Source organism: Rhincodon typus, chromosome 8 (assembly GCF_021869965.1).
Source record: "Rhincodon typus isolate 14 chromosome 8, sRhiTyp1.1, whole genome shotgun sequence".
NCBI classification, from domain to species: Eukaryota; Metazoa; Chordata; class Chondrichthyes; order Orectolobiformes; family Rhincodontidae; genus Rhincodon; species Rhincodon typus.
The window spans coordinates 43,641,167-43,663,065 of NC_063339.1; the positions used below are offsets into that span (position 1 = coordinate 43,641,167).

At 39.5% G+C, this 21,899-nt stretch overlaps 2 protein-coding genes across 2 annotated transcripts in view; one reads left to right on the top strand and one right to left on the bottom strand.

Annotated features, from left to right (window-relative positions):
* Positions 1-477: 477 nt before the first annotated feature.
* On the bottom strand, positions 478-7,229 carry LOC109916307 (suppressor of cytokine signaling 4). Its single transcript, XM_020516025.2, has 2 exons — positions 7,108-7,229; positions 478-3,388 (listed from the first exon to the last, which is right to left on the bottom strand). The coding sequence occupies exon 2, from the start codon at positions 3,224-3,226 to the stop codon at positions 1,877-1,879; it is 1,350 nt and encodes a 449-aa protein (XP_020371614.1). The 5' UTR covers positions 3,227-3,388; positions 7,108-7,229; the 3' UTR covers positions 478-1,876.
* A 37-nt stretch (positions 7,230-7,266) lies between these two features.
* LOC109916308 (WD repeat and HMG-box DNA-binding protein 1) overlaps positions 7,267-21,899 on the top strand; it is a 242,083-nt gene continuing 227,450 nt past the window's right edge. Inside the window, exons 1-5 of the mRNA XM_048600115.1 lie at positions 7,267-7,513; positions 12,655-12,747; positions 17,420-17,531; positions 18,628-18,779; positions 19,075-19,186. Of these exons, the coding sequence (XP_048456072.1) occupies positions 7,467-7,513; positions 12,655-12,747; positions 17,420-17,531; positions 18,628-18,779; positions 19,075-19,186 (516 nt within the window). The 5' untranslated portion in view covers positions 7,267-7,466. The remainder of the gene's footprint in view (positions 7,514-12,654; positions 12,748-17,419; positions 17,532-18,627; positions 18,780-19,074; positions 19,187-21,899) is intronic.

Below are 21,899 nucleotides of genomic sequence, written 5' to 3' on the forward strand. Positions count from 1 at the left end.
ATGATGCTGCTTGGCCTGCTGTGTTCATCCAGCCCTGCACCTTGTTGTCTCGGATTCTCCAGCATCTGCAGTTCCTACTATCTCTAGACCAGATTATAGCTGATTTTACCAACTGCATTGACACCTACCCTTCAGGTCACATTTTAGGAATCAATATCATGTGGTCTCTGTGGTTGGGAAGTATATTATAATTGCTAGAAGCAGAAAACTAAATATTTACTGAAAACATTTTTACAATTACTGTCATATTTTGTTTACAGTTAATGCAGAACTGATTAAGATCATTCAATTAGCTACAAAGACTGAATATAGTACATGAACAATAATACTGGTTGATTTTTTTGAATATTGTAAAACAATCAGGGTTGCTAACTTGGAGTTATTATGCTTTTTTTAAGCATTTTTTAAGAAACCTGGAAGCATAGAAAATAGTAGCAGGAATAGACCATTTGGCTGATCATCCAACTCAGTGTCCTGTTCCTGCTTTCTCCCCATACTCTTTCAATCTTTTACCCCAAGCACTATGCCACCCCCATCTGTGCTTTGTGAATTTCACAACCTGCTCCTGCATCACCAATTTCCATCCTTTACAATTTGGTCCCCTGTACCACTTTGGTATTAGGGTTGAAGAAGAATAGTAACGCAGGCACAATTAAAATACTTTGATGAATCAAATATTTGTCATTTTACCTAACAACTTCTGTGATCAGCTTCTGCTTTATTCTTACTCAAAAGATTGTGGGGATGTCATTCTGTGTTTTTGATTCATTTATATATGGAAGATCTTGTACCTTACAAATGTGCCGTGTTAAAAAAAAACAGCTATCATCAATTGTATACTTTATAACAGTTTTGAAACACATGATATAAAAATTGGGAATCTACATCTAAACGAAAGGTTCACCTGTGTGACTCTTTTTATGGTAATTATCAACTGTTTACCATATTAATTAATGATGGGATAAAGTTACATTCTGTAATCATTTTACTGATGACACAAAAGATAGATGGCATTATAATAGAGTAGACAGCAGCATAAAATTACAAAGATGTTAAAAGATTAAGTGAACAGATAAAACTGCGAAAATGGATTTCAATATACGCGTGTGATATCCATTTTACAATTGTGTCTGTATCCAAAAGTCAACCTGATTTTTTTTTCAACAGATGCTCAATGAACTGTGATCTGTTTCTAGCATTTTCTGCATTTAAAAAAAATAGTGTGATACAAGTTGTGTCATGCAAAATCTATTCGAGTTTCAGTACATAATGGATATTTGAATTGTTGGCAATATTAGGGACTCTGACATTACGCTTTTAATTTGTAACATTATGTAATACAAATGTCAAAGACTAATATTTCTGTTTGAGATTTTACTCATGTAAAATTAATTTTAAAACACACATTGCAACAATTAATGTTACATACTTAAAGCTTCATATAACTTAGAAAATTAAAGGTTAACAAACATCTTTGAAAGAGTACAAAAAAGTGCAAATAAAATTGCAAGATACATGTGAAATGTTTTATATTAAAGATCTTGGCTTCAGAACTGAATTCTTTCAGTCTTTAAAATCCACTTCAACACATTGTAAGAGTGCTTTGTGGTTAAATAAGTGTCACAACCTACAGATAACATGCACAAATGATTCATCCCATTGGAAAAATTGTATTGGTTTAATTGCACTGATGAATATAAGGAAGAAAATTAATCTGGAATACCCAAATAAAGTAGAAAATAATGTTTGAAAGTTAGCAGACTTCAAACAAAAACTCTAACGTAACAAAATGTCTGTTTAAGACAAATATTTAACTTGCTGTATGGTGTAGAAATGTTCCTGGTGGTCTTTAAGAATCTCACTTTCCTTGCAGCTCTTAACTTACTGATCGCCCTTTCAGTCCACCACACCATTGTTGTGTACTGATCTTCAGCACTCTTATTTTTTGTTTATAATGGTATTCCTTCAAGTAGGCTTTCAATGGTGGTGGCACAGGAAGAGCATCAATTCCTTCATAGGTTGTAGAGCTGCAAATTACAGCTCTGCAAAGGCGCTGAAGTGAAAATGGAAAAGTCCTGTTCAATGGAAGTGACAACAATGGTTCAAAGAACATACAAGAATTTGGGTCCCTATAATGTTCCAAAAGGCCAGTTACACTTGGTGCATGAAAAACACAAGGATCATGGGCATCAAAGCTGAAGTTATGATTCCACTGTTCAATTCTAGCATGGAGAGAGCGGCTGTAACGTCTAAAACTGACAGAGAAGAGATAGTCCTCTTGAGCAGAGTCTCTGAGCAAATATGTACCTTCTGGTTTACCTTCTAAAAGAGCCTCAGCTCCATACCTATCCATTACACCCCAGTAACACGGATTATTACTGATCCAAAATAGATCTGGAACTAAGCGGTAGATATAGCCAAACTCGGCATGACGTTTGTAAAAGGGTGCTAGCCAACTGCAATTATTCTCAAAATCCAGTTTGATAGTATTCTGATTTTCAGAATCTGTGAAAAGAGCCATCAGCTCCTCTTCAGAGTCTGAATCGTTCAAAGGAAATGTTGTGCTATTTTCACATGCTAATTCATTTGTTCTTTGCTCCAATTCTGAGTTCTGTTTATGTAAAGTATTAGTCTGAGAAATCACTTCAAGTGAGACAATTTGTGCATCTGGAGGGTCTGCCTCTAGTTCAATACTCATTTTGGATCCTTCTTCTAACTCGTGTTCATCAAATCCCACCTCGGAGCCTTCCCAGACTCCACAGCTTTGAGTAAATGGAATGGTATGCCAATTAATCAAGTGCCATTTTTGAGCCAGGTCAGAACCATTAGGAAATGGACAATTATCAACCAGCAGATCACTAATGTGGATTTTACTTTTAGAACTTAAAGCGGAGCTTTTATGATTATGGACCTTAAGAGGAAAACACTGAGCTACTGCATCCTGAATCTTTTGCTTCAGTGACCGACTGGAGAGCTTGCGTGAACATGAATCTTCAGGATTCGGCTCATGTCCAAGACAGCCCAATTTTCTCTCCCTTCTTGAAGCAGTTGATGATATCCCAGTAACAGCCCCCACTTTTCTGTCCAAAGTAGTCTCCATTTTGGAAGGATGTGAATGCTTCTTCCCACTCCACGTATAACCGTCCCTCCGGTCAACACTTTTCATTTGGTTGACTTTAGGTTTTACATCCAAGTTTTGAGATGCTGCTCCTCTTTGTTGTGACATATTTTTAAAGAACTATGAAACTTGAAAATTGACATGCAATTCAGTTAATTCAGGATCTCTGTTGTTCTTTGAATAACATAATGATTTCTCTGGTTTACATTGGAGTTAGTTCATCCGGCAGCTGCACACACCATTCCACTGTGCTTCTTCAAATGAAAACATCTGCAAAAAAAAAGAGAACTTCATTCTTAAATAATGATGTGGAAATATGACTGGATCTCAGGTCAACTTGATTCAACTTTCCCTTCACAAACTCATTCCTCCCTACCATTAGAATCGCAAGCCCCAGTAAACTCCAAAAACTTGGTCTTCCTTCAATTCTGCTGTTCAATGCATCTCTCTCTGCCAACGTCCGATCCTTAGCTGCTAGACGTTCAGCTGTATAAGGTTTAATCTGAGTATTTCCTCACTGAACCTCGCACCTCAAAGTTGCTCCTCGAAAAAAGATTTTAGTCAACCTTTAGCATCAATTTTTGTCTGATTATACTTCTGTATTAATATGTTACATTAATACAAATTGCAACTGTTGAGTATACAATCTAAGCTGATGCTACCACCCATCTTTTACATCTGCCAGAAAGGATTCATGACTCATCTGAAAGACATAAAATGTGCATCCCTCCCTCTGTATTAAGAGAAACAACAGACTAGATTCTGTACGCAAGCTTCTATTGTGGGGCTTGAACCCATGATCTTTGACTAAAAGACAATAGTGCTACCAGTGAAGCAAAGCTGGCACTAAATAAATAAATCAAAAATAAGATGTTTTAACAAATATTATCCAAAGAAAACTAAAATAAATAGATAACAGAAAACAAAGTATCACAGCTTGAATAATGTTCACACTTATAACATGCCACTCAAGGTATGCAATGATTTTAGCTATGCTTTTGTCTGAAGATTGTAAGACAAGATAATGTGCTTGATATCCAGTGCTGCTGTTAATAACAGGAAGGTCAAAGATATTTAAGATAAAGCAGATAGATCATAGAATTGGTGAATACCAGAACAAAAATCAGATGGATTCTGTAACATAACGCAAAATACTCTGTCACATTACCATCCACTCGAAGATGAAAATTTCAACTGGTAATTCACAGCTTTTAGAAATAAAAGCACCTCAACAGTGACCTTAAAGATTTGCAACTTTTATGTACTCAAGGCCTGAACCAGCAACCCTGAAAAGTTAAACTGACCAGTCATTTATGACATCACCACTTGGTTGATATTCCCATTTCTCAAGCTTAATCTAGGTGAAGTGCCAAGATGTATTTCATGGATATTTCTACTCGTAAGCTTAGCTGTGTCACATGCAAGTGAACTCATTTTGGGATAAATTACAAGAATCTACATGGTTAAGAGGTGAATTAGTCAAAGTTTTGAAATATTGAAGAAAACAGATAGGTAGATAGAAAGAAACAAATCTGTTAGTTAAGCAGTGTAGCACTGAAGAATAGAGTCAAAAAATTGGGAACTAAATTAAGGATCACTTCTTCATGATAGAGGTTTGGAACTCCTAGTCGCAAATAGGAAATGACTGCAGATCAACAGTTAAATTTAAACTAGAGATTGCCACATTATTGTTAGCTAAAGGCATCAAGAATTATGGGGTAAAAGTTGATAGATGAAGTTAGATTGCAGATCAGCCATGATTACTGAATGGTGAAACATGCTTATGGGCCGAAACGTTTTGCTCCTGCCCATCTGTTTCTGTCAGTCATTATTCAAGTCTCCACAAACTGCTTATGTCCCACAATGGACAATAACTGTAACAAGTTGATTATTGACTTTATAAAACTGCTACTGAAATGATTATTTTGTAGTTAGTTTCCTTTGCAATAGATTTTGTAAAAATATTAAACAAATAAGATGTCAATTTTTAAAAACATACCTTTTAAATAGAAGATATAGCATTTTCACTGCTTTCACCAACCATATCAGCAAGTTGAGAACATTGCAATATTCCCATACACCGTACATTATGGGTGCTGATACAAACATGCCAGATATGAAAAACTGTCTGTAATGTCTGCTCAATTGATTGTTTAACATTCTAAGGTATGATATTATAAAATAAAGCATACCACAAAACATGTCTTTGACTTTAAGAACTAATTAGGTAATTTAAATAAAGATTACTGCAATTATTCCTGTAAATCCAAAACAATATATTCAGCATTCATTGTTAATTCTGTAAATGTCATGTGATTATACCGTTTATGGCCGTTTTGGCATATGATCTGAAAATCCTCAACGACAAACTAAATAATACTCAAACACGTGCTAGAAACCAAGGAAAAGAACATCAAACACCTCAAGGGCTTCAAAACTGGTATAGATTGAACACACTTTGGATTGCATTTCGATCTGATAAACAAATCTGCTATGCTAGATTAGTCAGAAGAGTAATAAATCTCAGCAATTTCGTGGGCATCTCAATGCTGAAACAGGAGAACTGTTGACCTTTCCATTTGGATAGTTAAGATAGACAGTCACATTTAGTCAATACCATGTGAGTTGGAAGAACACAGCAGGTCAGGCAGCATCAGAGGAGCAGGAAAGTTGACATTTTTGGTTTACATCCTTCATCAGGACTGGGGAAGGGGAAGGAGCTCGGAAATAAATAGAGGGGTTTGGGGCTGGGAGAAGTTGGGTGGGATGGTGATAGGTGGATGGAGGTAGGGGATAGTGGAGATTGGTCAGTGGGAAAGAAGATGGACAGGTTGTGTCAAGTCAAGGAGGCGGGGATGAGCGGGAGAGTTGGACATGGGATGAGGGTGGGTGTGGGGAGATTTTAAAACTGGTGAATTCTATGTTTTTATGCATTTAGGTTAGATACGGATAAAGGCCTGATGTATTTTTGCACAGTGCTTAAATTCGAGTTTTGTGAAACATAAAGTGAATGAAGTTATACCAATAATCCCACATAAAGATGAAGTCTGGGAAGTGGGCATTCAACATGTTTTTGTACTTACACTAGTAGGGAAGAACAAGATGTTGCCAAAAATGGAGGGTTTGATTTATAGAGGTTTATAAAATGACAAAGGGTATAGAGAAGAGAATGGCGGTGTCTTTTCCTTAGGTTGGCCGATTTCAAGATTAGGGAGCATATTTTTAAGGTGGGAGGAGAAAGATTTAAAAAAAGACATGAGTGGTTTGTGAGTGGAATGAGCTTCCAGAGGAAGTGGTGGATGCAGGTACAGTTACAATGTTTAAAAGACATTTGGATAACTATACGAATAAGGAAGGTTTGGAGGGATAATGGGCCAAGCATGGGCAAGTGGGACCAGCTCAGTTTGGGATTATGGTCAGCATGGACTGGTTGGACCGAAGAGTCTGTTTCCGTGCTGTGTGACTCTACAACTATGACTCTAAGTAAAAGGGGCAGCGTCCATTTATATCAATGACTTAGGGAGCACCAGTTCCGTGATATTTTCTTTACAGATCCAACTCAACACAAGTCACTCAGCTCCAAGAAAGAACTACAGTGTATTACTCTTCATTTGTGGATGAGTTAGAACAAAATTTTATCCTGGTAACAACAATTTTGAAATGAGAAAAAAGAACATGAAGACTCTACTCTGTATTCATACAACTGGTAGTAACATAGCGCTTAGTCAGGGACGACCAAGTTAGGTGAGGCTGGATTGTGTTTTCGGGCGGTTGTGGCTGGGCTGGATTTGGTGGGGGGCAGGGTCAGGCTGGGCTGGGTTTGAGGTGGGGTGTGAAGCTGGGTTGAGTTCAAAGAGCGGTGTGAGGCTGGAGTAAGTTTGAAGAGGGTGGCGGGGTGGTAAGGTGGGTTTGAGAAGCGGGTACAGATGTGCATGTCACTCCATCCACACTGCGCTGACAAACTGACAGTTATTTGTCTTGACAATTACCTCTGCCAAGCGTGCACGAGCCGGCGGTGACGGGCCCCTCGCGGTCGGTGGAGCTCTCGCGGTGACCACACCCCTTCAGTGACGTCGGCGGGGCCCCCACGTGCTCTCTGACCCGGACATTGCGTCAGGGCAAGAGCCTTGACCCTAATCCAGGATTAATGTTAGAGAGAAAAAACGAAAACCCTTTGCAACCCTAGGACTCGGTCAAAAGAGATGATAAGCGAAACGCAAATTTAACAATCTGCGTCTTTTATATTTTTCATTACTCCTTTTTTTCCTTTCCCATCCGGGATTGTCTGTGACGTGTTGGGAGCTGGCGGTTGGCGGGAAACGTGAAGTTGTTGTTCGCCATCGGCTGAATGACAGTCAGAGAGAGACAGACGCACTGCCATCACCGCTACCCACCGTGAGTCTGCAATTCACTCTCTTTTTCTCTGACTGTTCAACACCGCGGTGATTCGGGTCTCTTGAACAGTCCACCGTTTGGTGAATAAAACCCGAAAGAACTGCGGATGCTGTAAGTCAGGAACAAAAACAGAAGTTGCTGGGAAAGCTCAGCAGGTCTGGCAGCATCGGTGAAGAAAAAAAATGTCAGAGTTAACGTATTTATGTTGAATATGAGGTTGGAGGGTGGTGGGGAAGGGGAGGAGAGGTGAGTGGATAGCTGCTGACAGAGCCCAGAGAGCGATGAAGGGGCTAGGTAGATGAAGGGATTATTGATAGGGCAGGTCAGAAGAGAAGCTGAATGAGAGCTGAGAATGGATAGAATGTGCTGAAAGCACGTATGGAATGTAATAATAGGACTAAAAAAGGGTGAGAATAGGTTGCTTATGTTGAAAGCAACCCATGTCATGATAGTACCAGGGTGTGGGGTGGGTAAAAAAACATGGGGAGACAGAATCTGGCTGTAAAGATACTGAACTGAGGCTACAGGGTCCCCAAGTGGGAAGTGAGACGCTGTTCTTTCAGCTTGCACTGGTGGTGACTGGAACACCTCAGCGGGCATGCAACAGAAATGTTGGTGTGGGAACGTGATAATGTGTTGAAGTAGCAGACAACTTGAAGCTTGGGGTCATTTTCATACTTTTCTTTTGTAATTTTTCCTGTTTCAAGGAAATGAGCACATGACAGTGACAGAGTATGTTATCAATCTTCATGAGCTATGTGAATGTACTTAAACCGTTGACATCAACTTCATTTACAGACCTTTTACTGCTTTGGTAACTTTTCATCACGACCTTCCGACCAGGATGGAAGCAAGTTTTGTTCTTCATTTATCTTGATTCATTTTCACTTTGTCTAGCTTTTCTTTTACTTTGCTAATGAAGTCAGGCTCAAGCAAACTAAACCTCTCGCTTGGAGCATATTTAAACAGCAATCTATTGTAGATTGTAGGGTGATTCTGTCACAAAACTGGAAATTGTCTAGCCTGTGGAAAAAGAGAAATGTTGAAATTACTGCCTACCTTGCCACTGGGCAAAACCTTCTGCAAATACCTATTCACCATCTATAACGGTATTAAAGGTTGGATGACATTTGACTCCATTTTTACTCAAAAATATTTCAGACTCTCTGATATAAACTATGGGACATTATCTGGTCTCTAGCCTCTGACTAAATGTCTCCAGCAAACTATAAGATGCAAACTAATCTCTGAAAATGTCAGTAGCTTTGGCAATTGAAGTTCTGGGGATACATTCAACAAAGACACCTATGCCAGACTCCTGCTAATTGACTACAGCTCCACCTTCAACATGATCATCCACTCAACTCTAAGACCTTTGGTCTAGGCTCCACCCTCTGCTTTTGGATCCTCAGCTTACTGATCCACAGACCACAATCAACAAAGCTAGACAACTGCACCTCCTCCACAATAACACTCAAAACTGGAACTCTCCAAGGACGCGTCCTCAGCCCCCTACTTTACTCCCATAACTGTGTGCCAAAATTCTGAAAGAACATCATTTACAAGTTTGCTGACGACACCACCTTGGTAGGACAGATATCTAACAAGGATGAGTCAGAATACAGAAAGGAGATAGAGGGCTTGGTGATGTGGTGCAGTGAGAACAACCTCTCTCAACGTTGACAAAACTGATTGTTGACGTCAGAAAGAATGGAGGAGCTCTACGGAGCTGAGGTTGAGAGGGTGAACAGTGTCAAGTTCCTAGGAGTGACGATAACTGACAACCTATCCTGGCCTTCCCATGTAGATGTGAAGGCCAAGAAGGCACAACAATGCCTCTTCTTCCTCAGGCAGCTCAGGAAATTTGCCTGTCCATAAGGACCCTCACCAACCTTTACCGATGCACCATAGAAAGCGTACTGTCTGGGTGCATAACGGCCTGGTATGGCAACTGCTCTGTCCAGAACTGTAAGAAACCACAGAAGATTGTGTACTCGGCCCTGACCATCGCAGAAGTTAACCTTCCATCATGGACGCCATTTACACGGCTCGTTGCTGCAGAAAGGCTGCCAACATCATCAGAGACCCATCGCACCCTGGTAATGCTCTCCTACCAGTTGTTTCATCAGGCAGAAGACACAGAACCTTGAACATGTTTAGGAACAGCTTCTTTCCGGCTGTTGATCTTGCCTAGTGTATGCCCCGCGTGACGTAATCTATACGCCTCTAAGTATGTCCTTGCTTACTTTGATCTGCCTGTACTGCTCTTTACAAAGCTTTTCACTGTGTTTAGGTACACTTGACAATAAATAAATCAAATCACATTAGATTCAGCGTTTATCCGTTTGCTGTAGCTGTTGACCAAGGTACTTCTTTCCTTTTGCTTCAAAAACATGGCTTCATTTCCACAGTTTTCTTGTGGCTGACCATGGAATTGGTTGGATAATTTCACATTCTAAGACACATTTCATAACTTTTCATCCTCTACCGCACTTCCAATATATACACAGAGGTGAATCTTGCGAGGATTTTAAAGGAGAAAAAAATTGACTGCTAATGTGTGCAGCTGGCTGTGCTGGGGCTGAAGAGATGGTGGGGGCGGTCACCAAGAGGCCAAAGATACAAGACTGGTAAAATATGGTGTTGGAAGAGATTAGAAAAGTGGGGAAATATGAGGTCACAAAGTTAGTTAAATATAGAGATGAGATTTTTAAATTTGAGATTCAGAGACCAGGTACTGCTATGTTAATAAGAATATTAAGGAATTACGAAATAGTCAATGGTCTTGAAGGCGGCAGTTAGACTGGAAAAATTGAACCATTCTTGTAGATAATGTTATTTATGACTTTTCTTAAGGCCCATTGGAGCGTAGAGGCAACAACTAGTTCATGGAGGCTGGATGTGGGGCTATAGTTTAAGGGTAGAGCTGTTATGGGATGATACTGCTGAAAAGATGAAAACAAGATTTGTTTTCATATACTGCCCTTCATGACTTGAGGCACTTCACATCCAGTTGATTACTTTTTATTTGGAGTGTAGTCACCATTGTGTAATGTAGGATGAGTGGCTCAAAATTAATGTGATCACAATCAGAGCTCTTTTCGTGCGATTGTTCGAAGGATAAATATTGCCAAGACACCAGTGGAAATTTTCTTGTTGCTGCCATGGTATAGTTTACATTGACATTAAGGACAGACAGACTTGGTTTAAAGTCTGATCAAAGCGACGTGCCTCTGAGAATGAAACATTCCTGCAGTACGGCACTGGACTGTCAGCATAGATTTTTTTTTGCCCAATTCTGTGAAGTGAGGCTTGTGCCCGTGACCTTTTGTCTTAGAAGTGCTGGTGCTAAATGCTGAGCCTCAGCTGTCATTGAAGTGATATACAATTGCATGAGGGAAAATGGGTAAAGGTGGATAAATTCCTGGGACCTGATCAGGTGTACTCTAGAATGATATAGGAAGCTAGGGAAGTGATTGCTGGGCCCTTTGCTGATATATTTGTATCATTGTTATCAATGGGTGAAGTGCCAGAAGACTGGAGGTTGGCTAACGTGGTGCTATTATTTAAGAAGGATGGTAAGGAAAAGCCAGGGAACCATAGTCCGGTGAGCCTGACATCAGTGGCAGGCAGGTTGTTGGAGGGGATTCTGAGGGACAGGATTTACATACATTTGGAAAGGCAAGGACTAATTACGTATAATCTACATAGCTTTGTGCATCGGAAATAGTGTCTCACTAACTTGAGTTTTTTCAAAGAAGTGACGAGGAGGATCGATGAAGGCAGATCAGGGGGCGTTGTCAAAATGGACTGAAGTAAGGTGTTCGACAAGGTTCTGCATGGTAGACTGTAACAAGGTTAGATCACATTGAATACAGGGAGAACTAGCAATTTGGATACAAAATTGGCTCCAAGGTAGGAGACTAGTAGATAGGTGGTGGTGGACTGTTGCATTTTGGACTGGAGGCCTGTGACCAGCAGTTTGTTGCAAGGATCAGTGCTGGGTCCATTGCTTTTTGTCATTAATATAAATGATTTGGATGTGAAGATTGGAGGTATGGTTAGTAAGCTTGCAGATGACACCAAAATTATTGATGTAGTGGACAGCAAAGGAAGTTACCTCGGAGTACATTGGGACCTTGATCAGATGGGCTGAGGAGTGGCAGGTGTAGTTTGATTTAGGTAAATACGTGGGGCTACATTTTGGTAGCGCAAATCAGGGCAAGACTTAGACACCTTAATGGTTTGGTCCTGGGGAGTGTTGTCAAATAAAGAGACTTTGGAGTGTAGATTCATATTTCCTTGAAAGTGAAGTTGCAGGTAGACAGGGTAGTGAAGAAGGCGTTTGGTATGCTTGCCTTTACTGGTCAGTGGATCGAGTATGGGAGTTGGGATGTTATGCTGCAGCACTATGGGACATTGGCTAGGCCACTTTTGGAATAATGCATTCAGTTTTGGTTTCCCTACTACAGGATAGATGTTGTGAAACTTAAAAGGGTTTAGAAAAGATTTACAAGGATGTTGCCTGGATTGGAGTGTTTGAACTATAGGGAGAGGCTGAATAGGCTGCCACTATTTTCTCTGGAGCATTGGAGACTGTGAGGGTGAGCTTATGGAGGTTTACAAAATGATGAGGGGCATGGATAGGATGAATAGCCAAAGTATTTTCCCCAAGGTAGGGGAGTCTAAGACTAGAGGGGATAGGTTTAAGGTAAGAGGGGAAAGAATACATGGGAACCTGAGGAGCAACTTTTTTTTTACATAAGAGGTGGTATGCATATGGAATGAGCTGCCAGCGGAAGTGGTTAAGGCAGGTACATTAACAACATTTAAAAGGCATTTGCATGAATACATGGATGGAAAAGGTTTAAAGGATATGGGCCAAGTGTAGGGAGATGGGGTTAATGTGGATGGACATTTTGGTTGGCATGGACTAGTTTAGGCTGAAGGGACTGTCTCCGTGCTATAGGACTCCATGACTCTAAGAAAGATGGGTCTGGTAAAGTGCCCTGACAAACATAGTGGGAGGTAATGCACAGTCGTTGGACGAGACCCATCAATAGTGTGGTATGGAAGGTGGCAATAGTTACAAACCTGTCTGAAATATTACTTCTTTGGAATGTTATTTTTCTTTTAATTAGGTCAAAGCAACCCAAGATGCCAGTTGAGAGAAAACCAATGCGGTATGCTCACCCGGATGGATATACAGGTGTTTGTTTTGATGAAAGTGGAAGGTAAGGTACCTTGTTGTAGGCTGGCCTGGTTGAACTCCATGTCTTCTTCCTTTTGTTTTTAACTAAACTTGCACTGATATTTTATGAAGCTTTTTAGTTCAGTTATAACTCGGGGATAAGCAGATCATCGTTATTTGACACCTTTTCTCAACCATAGAGGTTGAGAGTAACTTGGAAATTCTTCGTTTTCTATCTTCTCCCAAGTATCTCAATTGAAATCAGAACGTTAACTCCTTGGGTCTGCTGCACCATGCATTAAGATTATGGAAAACCTTCTGCATCAATTCCACTTTCTTGCCTAATTCCCATATTCCTATATTTCCTCAGTGCCCAAAAATCTATTGATCACCGACTTGAATCTCTGCCAAGGGATACATGGCTATGGGCCAAGTGTTGGAAAATAGGATTAGAATAGTTAGGTGGTTATTTTTGACTGGCACAGTCTTGATGTGCTGAAGGACTTTATCTGTAGACCTCTATGGAGGTGTTCAATGACTGAGCCCCTAGATCTCTTGGGTAGAGAATTTCAATGATTCACAACCCTTTGAATGAAGAAATTTCTCCTCATCACTAAATGGGTGACATTTATTCTGAAATTATGACTTGTAATTTGACTGTTCCACCTGAGGATACAACCTCTCAACAATTGCTTTTATCAAGCCCAAATAAGCATTTTATATGTTGCAAAGAGAATGCCTATCATTATTCTAAATGGCAGAGAATGTAGGCCCAATCTGCTTCATCTCTCATAGGACTGCTTGGTTTTTTTTTTAATTCACTTGTGGACTATGGGTGTGGTTGGCTGGCTAGCATTTGCCCTTGACAAGGTGGTGGTGAGCTGCCTTCTTGAACTGCTGCAGTTCACCTGTTGTCGTTGACCCACGATGCCAATAGGGAGGGAATTCCAGGATTTTGCCCCAGCGACATTGTTAGAATGCCGATGTATTTTCAAGTCAGGATAGTGAGTGGCTTGGAGGGAAACTTGAAGATGATGGTGTTCCTATATATCTACTGCCCTTGTCCTTCTAGATGGCAGTGGTGGTGGGTTTGGAAGGTGATCTCTATGGATCTTCAGTGAATTCCTGCAATGCATCTTGTAGATAGTACACATTGCTGCTACTGAGCGTCAGTGGTGGAGGGAGTAGATACTTGTAGATGTAGTGCCAATCAAGTGGGTTGCTTTGTCCTGGATGGTATAAAACTACTTGAGTGTTGTTGGAACTGCATCCATCCAGGCAAGTGGGGAGTATTCCATCACACTTCTGACTTGTGCCTTATAGATGTGGACAGGCTTTGAGGAAACTCAGGAATCAGCCCTTTTATCTCTGGAATCTTTGTTGCAATCTCTCAAAGGCAAGTAATTCTTTCATTAAGCTGAAGAAATAAAACTGTACACAAAACTCCACACATGGTCTCCTCAGAGTCCTGTTTAAATGCATTAAGGGGTCCTTATGCCTGTGATGCCACCAACTTTTCTCTTTCCTGATGAATCATCACTTTCACCAGCATCAAACATGAAATACTCATTTTAGTGTGCTGAATGGACTTGAGAAACTCCTGCACTGCCCGGATCTGCTAGACATATAGGTAGTCACCCATTCCCTAGCTGCCTGTGCACTTTCACCTGCAATGTAATCACTTCTCTAAACATGCTAACCACTATTGCAGGTGCACAACAGTGACGAGCCCAGAGTTTATAACTTGTGATCCGGGGACACTTCCTGCATTTATGCTTGTCTGGCACAAGTGGTGTGTCCATGACTTCAAATTATATCGCAGAATGTACACTCCACTTGGTCAAGCTGACCTGCCATCCTGTAACTGATAGAAAATCTTAGCAATGCTCATCAATTAGCTGCTTCTCCTGTATTGAAGCAAAAACCAACTATAGAAGACAGCTTCCAGTGCAGACTCTCTGCTCCAGCTGTTTTAAGTATCTACAATTCATTTGCCTTTCTAAATGTTTACTATAACTGTATGTTAACTCTGTGATTTAACTTTATATAAGGACACCCAAATATCTCTTGAAAGGGTGAGTTCTATCCTTTATTTCCTCTTAGACAAGATGAGGTGTGCATTTCTTTCTTTAAATGTTTAATCATGTATGTTCTGGAAGAGTTGCTCATCAAGAAAATGGTGTGCAAATCAAATTTGTGTCACAGAAACAAAGGTTTTATTCCAGTTTTATAGATAACAAACTTCGAATCAACTATTTCTTCAGATAATTTCCAATCAACATGTTACACTTTACTCACTCCTATCTCTACCCGTTTGTTTTTACATAGTTTACATTCCATGTTGGTACACGTGACTATACTATCCAATCATATTTAACAATTTACACATGATTATTATCCAAGCATGTCATCAAACAGAGGGTTATTGGACGCAAAGCATTGACTCTGCTTTTTCTCTACGGATGCTGCCAGACCTGCTGAGTTTCTCCGGAAATTTCTGTTTCAGATTTCCAGCATCTGCAGTTCTTGGTTTTAATTTACTGCACTATTTTCCTTTCAGTCCCTTCTATTGCCTAGACTGTATCTTTTCCCTTTCAATCTGCATAGCAACATTTATTAGTCTCACCATTTTAATGAAATCTACTTTTATGTTCTTGTTCGATCACTTAAACAGTCTACATCTCTCTCTCTCTTGTCTGTCTCTATTCTCCTAGTAGTTTATTTTCCCATCTAGTATCATCAGCAAACTTGAGGACATTATATTTGATTCCCTCATCAGAGTCATTTATGTGGATTGTTAATCACTAGGGGTCCAAGCACTGATTATTGCTATATTCTAGTACTGGCATGTTACCATTTTTAAAGTACAGTTATTGCCTGGGAGAGTTGTCTTCTAAGCTTTGCTTCAATTGAAAAAGGTGCAATGCCTGGGCATGTGCTTCTTCTTTGAAGAGGACAGGGCTGTATGTATAAGTAAATGTATCTTCTCATAAGTGAGCCATATTATGAGCCAGACTGATCATCTTAAATTGGTTGTTAATGTATTTCTTAGAACACTCATGATTGTTTAGCAAATGCTGTCCAATTGTAGAATTACATATAATTTTGAACACTCTTTTGTGTTTTACAAACATGAGTTGGTTGGGTGCAGTCGGTTCACTGTCTGTTGTTGAAGCTACTGCTAGTGTGTTGCGATGTTCATAGGGGCTGTGCGCCCAAAAGACAGGTGGATTATATCAAACCACGTGTCCTTTGACAGTTCACACAGACAGACAGAATATTGACTTTACTCAACCAACCCATGCTTCTAAAACTCAGAGGAATCACCATTACGTGAAGAATTATATTAACAACCAAATCTAATTGTCAGTCAGGCTCACTCTCTCTTGCGAGAAGGGCTATATATTGATATATAGGGCCATGTCCTTCTCGATCAAATTGAATATGCCCAGGCCCAATGTGGCCTTTGAATCAAACAAAAGCTTTGGAGAAGTGCATTATCTGTAGCAATGACTCCACCAATCAGAGTCAACCAGTCAGCACCCCTTTTTCTTATGGTTGTAAATTGCTGATCTCTTTGTGTGTCTGTCCTGATGAGTGCAGGCCAGAAAATTTAGTATTATTCATATTTCAGAAATTACAATTTTCTTCATAATCAGAAATATTGGCCCATGTGATCTAGCGAGCATCGACCTTGAAGCATTGCCAACAGGAAGGATGTCAACATATCATAGTCAAGTAGCAGACAAAAGAAGGCAACAGACAAGTATGAACTACAGCAGTGGGAGAAGAGAGAAGCTGTCAATTGGATAATTTTAGTGCTGGTGTTTCAGTTATGCTGAAGTTGACTGGAACATTTAATGGTTATTAATAAAGGGATCTGATAAATGAGTCTCTGGGTAATCTGTGCCATCAAGGCTGACATGAACCGAAATAAGGAGGTCCTTTAGGGGTATAATGTTCGGGTACAACCGACCTCGGATGAATTACGGCAGCCACTGAGCGCAACCTGAAGACCAAATCGATCGGGCGTGCAAGTGAGCAGTTCTACACACTGGATGCCGAGTTCCTGAATTTTGGAAATACGCATGATGCAAATGTCTGCTGGCTGTTAGATGTGCTTGTTGTTTTTGTTTTAAAGATATATCTTTGTTGTATAAACTGTTAAAAGTGGCATTTACTTTTTAAATGTATCACTTATCTGTTAGTTACTGTTTGTATTAATTCTGATTTGTGTTAAAGTAAAAGTCTCAAGAAATGAAAACTCATTGATATTCTTTTGGGGGGTTATTTAGTGAATTTTGTCCATGCTTCCCCTTTTGTGGTCATAACAAAGTGTACATAATTTAAATAAATAAATTTGGTGTAGATCTAGTCCTTGAATTGACCACAGAAATCAACCTCCACACAAGGAGTGGGATGAATGCCAGTCAGTATGTCTTGCTGGTGATGTCAATGTGGGGGATAAATATTAGTATTGACACTGGGAGAGTTCTGTAGTGCCATGGAATGTCTTGCATTCACCCAAGAATCTGTGATTTGATGTTTCATCTCACCTTGGACACTCCATCAGTACTGAAATGACACCCTGTTTTGCTTCACGACGGCTCAACGAGCTTCAGGCTTGAAAGGCAAAAGTGTTTCCGTTATCAGGGCGGGCAGTCTTTACAAACACTTCAGGCTGTCTCATTTTGTTCATCTCCCTGAACTTCCAGATTTATAGTAACCAGTGGCAGTGATGGAGATGTTAGGATATGGGAAAGTCTGGATGATGATGATCCCAAATCAATCAACGTGGGCGAAAAAATTTATTCACTGGCTCTCCGGGTATGTGTTTCCTTTTGCATTTTTATGGATTCTTTTTCAAATAATTCTACAGTTACAAATTGTGTATGTCCCAAGTTGACTTGATCTGGTATATAGCAATTTATAATGGATAGACACCCTTCATTTTAATATGTCGCCAGTTCCATTTGGCAGTGACAGTTTTTCAACATTATTAATTTTTTAAAAGTTCTGGAAATGCACCCACGATCTGAATTTAACTACAAAATATTAATATCAGGAGATTGTTGTTAATGGTCATGTAAGTTTTCGAAAGTGGAGGAATGAAAATGTCCTGAATAATTCTTGAATCCTTGCAAGCATTGCAGAAAGATTTGCAGGATGGCACAAGTTGAAAACTTAAAATTCAAATGGTTAGGCGAAATTTGTCATGAAAACAGTGTTGCTTGAATATTTTTCATAATTGCATTTTTGTCTTATCATATTTATTTTGTAATGTTACGTTTATGCATGTGGTACAATTTAATGTGGGTACTTTCATCCAATTATTAGTTTGTTGAAACAATTTATAATTTGTACTTCTCCCTCCCCAAGTGAAAAACCTGAAAGCCACTTGCTCCTATGGTTTTGTAGTGTCTAATGATTATCAGTGGAGTGTATCTAATACAATAAATAACAACAGTAAAAATCTAAAATGAAGTATCATCTGCTTTTACAAAACTAATAGACTTAGAAAAGTAAAGATTCAATCTCAGTTTTATCATGAATGCATATTCTTTACTCAGAGTAGTAAGGGCGTGGAATGCCCTGCCTGCAAAAATAGTAGACTCGCCAACTTTAAGGGCATTTAAATGGTCATTGGATAAACATATGGATGACAATGGAATAGTTTAGGTTAGATGGGCTTCAGATTGGTTTCACAGGTCGGCGCAACATTGAGGGCCGAAGGGCCTGTACTGCGCTGTAATGTTCTATGTTCTATGTTCTAGCTTTTCAACTGCAAGTTAAGAATGAGTAATATTTTTACAATATTTCATAAAAAATAATTTTCTCTCGATGCATGAAGCTGTTAGATTAGATGATCAATTATGATTTAAGGAGATTAATAATTGAAAAATATTTTTATTTCTGCCTTTAGAATGGAATGCTTGTTACAGCTGTTGCTAACAACATTGTTCAAGTTCACTCCTTCCCTGAGGGTTTACCAGATGGTATTTTAACTCGCTTCACTGCTGAAGTGAACCACATCGTCTTCAATACTTCTGCAACCAGTGTTGCTGCTGGTTCCAGGTAATGCAAGATTGGAGAATACTACAGTATTCCAAATGATCACATGTAGCAGATTTTAGGTATTCATTAGCATTGTTAAACATTGCTAATTAGAACTTTTAGAAAGGGAAAGATGAAAGGATACACGTGTAACATTAAAGGTATTTTTGATTTTAAGTGCAATACATTAAAGTTATAACATGTATATGTGTTTTGTTTTCTGTTAATGAGGAAGACTAACATATTTTATTAATGTGGGATCTGAATTGCTTCGAGTTATGTACAAAGTAGGTAATTGCATGGTTATCTCTTGCAGTGACTTCATGGTGAAGATCGTTGAGACCAAGGACAACAGTCAGCAGAAGACGATTCGAGGTCATGAAGGTCCTATCCTCAGTGTTGCTTTTGATCCAAAGGATTTATTTTTGGTAATAAAATATTAGTGAACCTTAATCTATTCAAGATCTACCATAAGTAGGCTATAAAGTGTTTTTAAAGTAAGACTAAAGAATGCTAAAATAGATTTATAATTTTGGTTTCATATTAAAGTCATAAGAAATTGGAGCAGGAGTAGGCCATTTGGGCTTTCAAATAAGCATCACCATTCGATAAAATCATGGCTTGGGTTAATCTTGGCCTCAACATCACACTCCTGCCCCCAGCACTAAAAAAAACTTGACCTATTTACATCAAAAATCTGTCCAATGCAGCCTTGAATATATTGAATGACTCAGCCCCCTCTGGTCTGTGGGGTATAGAATTCAGAAGATTAATGACATTTCTGAGAAAACAAATTTGCCCTCAACTCTTCTGAGACTACTCTGGATTCTTTCCCATGAGGAAATATCCTCTCAGCATCTAACCTGTCAAGCCCCTTAAAAAATCTATATGTTTCAATAAGATGACCTCTCCTACTCTTATGAACCCCAAATATTGGCCCAGTCTCCTCAATTGTTTTTCAAAAGGCCATCACTCATCCCAGGAATCAACTTTTTGATTTTTTTGTTTTGAAACGCTTCCAATTCAAATATATCCCTTCTTAAATAAGGAAATATGTTTCTGTTTAATCACTGTGAAGATTTTGGTAATTTTACTTAATGAGGTCTCCCCACACTTGTGACAGTTGTTGGAAGACTTCCTTACTTGATTTTACAACCCGTATGTAATAATGGCCAACATTCCATTCGCCTTCCTAGTTACTCTCTGTACCTGCACACTACAGTCTTGTGACTCGTGCATAAGGGCACTCAGCTCTATCTAACACCATATCCTATGATGTCTCTTTGTTTAGGTGATATTCTGCTTTTCTATTCTTACCACAACAGTGACAAACCTTGAATTTTTTAATATTATCTGACCTGACGTATCTATAGGATTTAGTGCACTCTTTGTGTCCTCTTTCTAACTTGCTTTCATACCTAGTGGAAGGAGCTTATTCCTGCTTATTTGAATAATGTGGATAAAGGAGAGTCTGTGAAATTGGTGCATCTGGGTTTCAAAAAGACATTTAACAAGTGCCACGTCAGAGATTGATGTGCAAAATAAGAGTCCGTGGTGGAAAGGATTGCATATTAGCATGGGTAGGGATTTAGTTTGGTGATTGCTAAGATTAATCCTGAGGTTTTATCTTATGGTGACAGGTTGGACATTTATCAATTAAAATTAAAAGTCGCAATCTTACTGGAACATACAAGGGGACTTAACAAAGTGTTTCTTCTGAAAGGATGTATCTTGTGGGAGAAACTAGAACTTGAGTGCATAATTTTCAAAAAATGATTTTCCCGTTTAAGACAGACATGAGAATTTGTTTTCTCTCGGTGAGTCATGAATCTGTGGAACCCTTTTTTTTCAGACACCTTTAGGAATTGGGTCATTTGAATATTTTTAAGGAGAAGTAGGTAGATTTTTGATTAACTGGGGAGTCATAGGGTTTAGGGGGTAGGCGTGAAAGTGGAGTTAAGGCCATAGGTGGATCAGCCATGATCTTATTGAACTGGGGAGCGGGCTCAAGGGGCCAAATGGCTTACTTTTGCTCATAGGTTTTATGTTCTGACTTTGTGTTATCAGCAAATCTGGCTACAATACACTCTCTTCCCTTCATCTAAATCACTGATATATGGTGTAGATAGCTGTGTCCCCAAAACTGATTCCTGTGGCACCTTGCTAGTTACTGTTAACGTAGACAAGTTGGTGAAGTTAGCAGATAGGTGGCAGATGGAGTTCAGTGCAGAGAAGTGTGAGGTGATGCATTTTAGTGGGAAAAACATAAAATTACACCTTCTATTTTATGCTGTCTTTCAAACTGGATTGCAGGAGCGGAGGATGGTGGGGTGTATATGCACAGTTCAGTGAAGGTGACAACACATTGAGAGATCAATTAATAAAGCGTACAGTATCCTTGACTTTATTAATAGGGACACAAAGTACAAGAGCATTTGGGTGATAGTGAACTTGGAGGACAAGCATAGCAGCTCTGGGGCATATAATTCCATCAACATAACAATTATTGCTAAGGCAACGATGTCAGCACTGGCTTCACCTCCATCATTGGATGGATGAGCACCATGTGCCCAACGACCTTCTCTTCAGTGAAATGACCACTGCATTCTGAACTTCTAAATACCCATATCTCTGCTGCAAGGGCACCTGCAAGTGAGATATGAAAATGGAGGTCTTTGAAATTGGAGACAGTTACTGAGCTCTGGAGGCTGACTGGATAAACATTGGAGAGGTCAGCAAAAAGGAAAAGCTCAGCTGGTTAAGAAGTTGGCCCAGAGGGGGATAAAAAACACCAGTGAATCAAGCATTTTTTCAGCCCACTGTCTTCCTCTGCAGCAAATATGGCAGAGACTGCCAAATCAGACCACAGCTCCTGAGCCATACAATACATTACCTAAAATGCATCACCTCACACTTCTCTGCACTGAACTCCATCTGCCACCTATCTGCTAACTTCACCAACTTGTCTACGTTAACAGTAACTAGCAAGGTGCCACAGGAATCAGTTTTGGGGACACAGCTATCTACACCATATATCAGTGATTTAGATGAAGGGAAGAGAGTGTATTGTAGCCAGATTTGCTGATAACACAAAGTCAGAACATAAAACCTATGAGCAAAAGTAAGTTGACTGCTAAGGCA

Bases quoted from the DNA above. Each gene is read 5' to 3' on its own strand.
- LOC109916307 (XM_020516025.2), bottom strand. From the start codon at position 3,226: ATGTCACAACAAAGAGGAGCAGCATCTCAAAACTTGGATGTAAAACCT.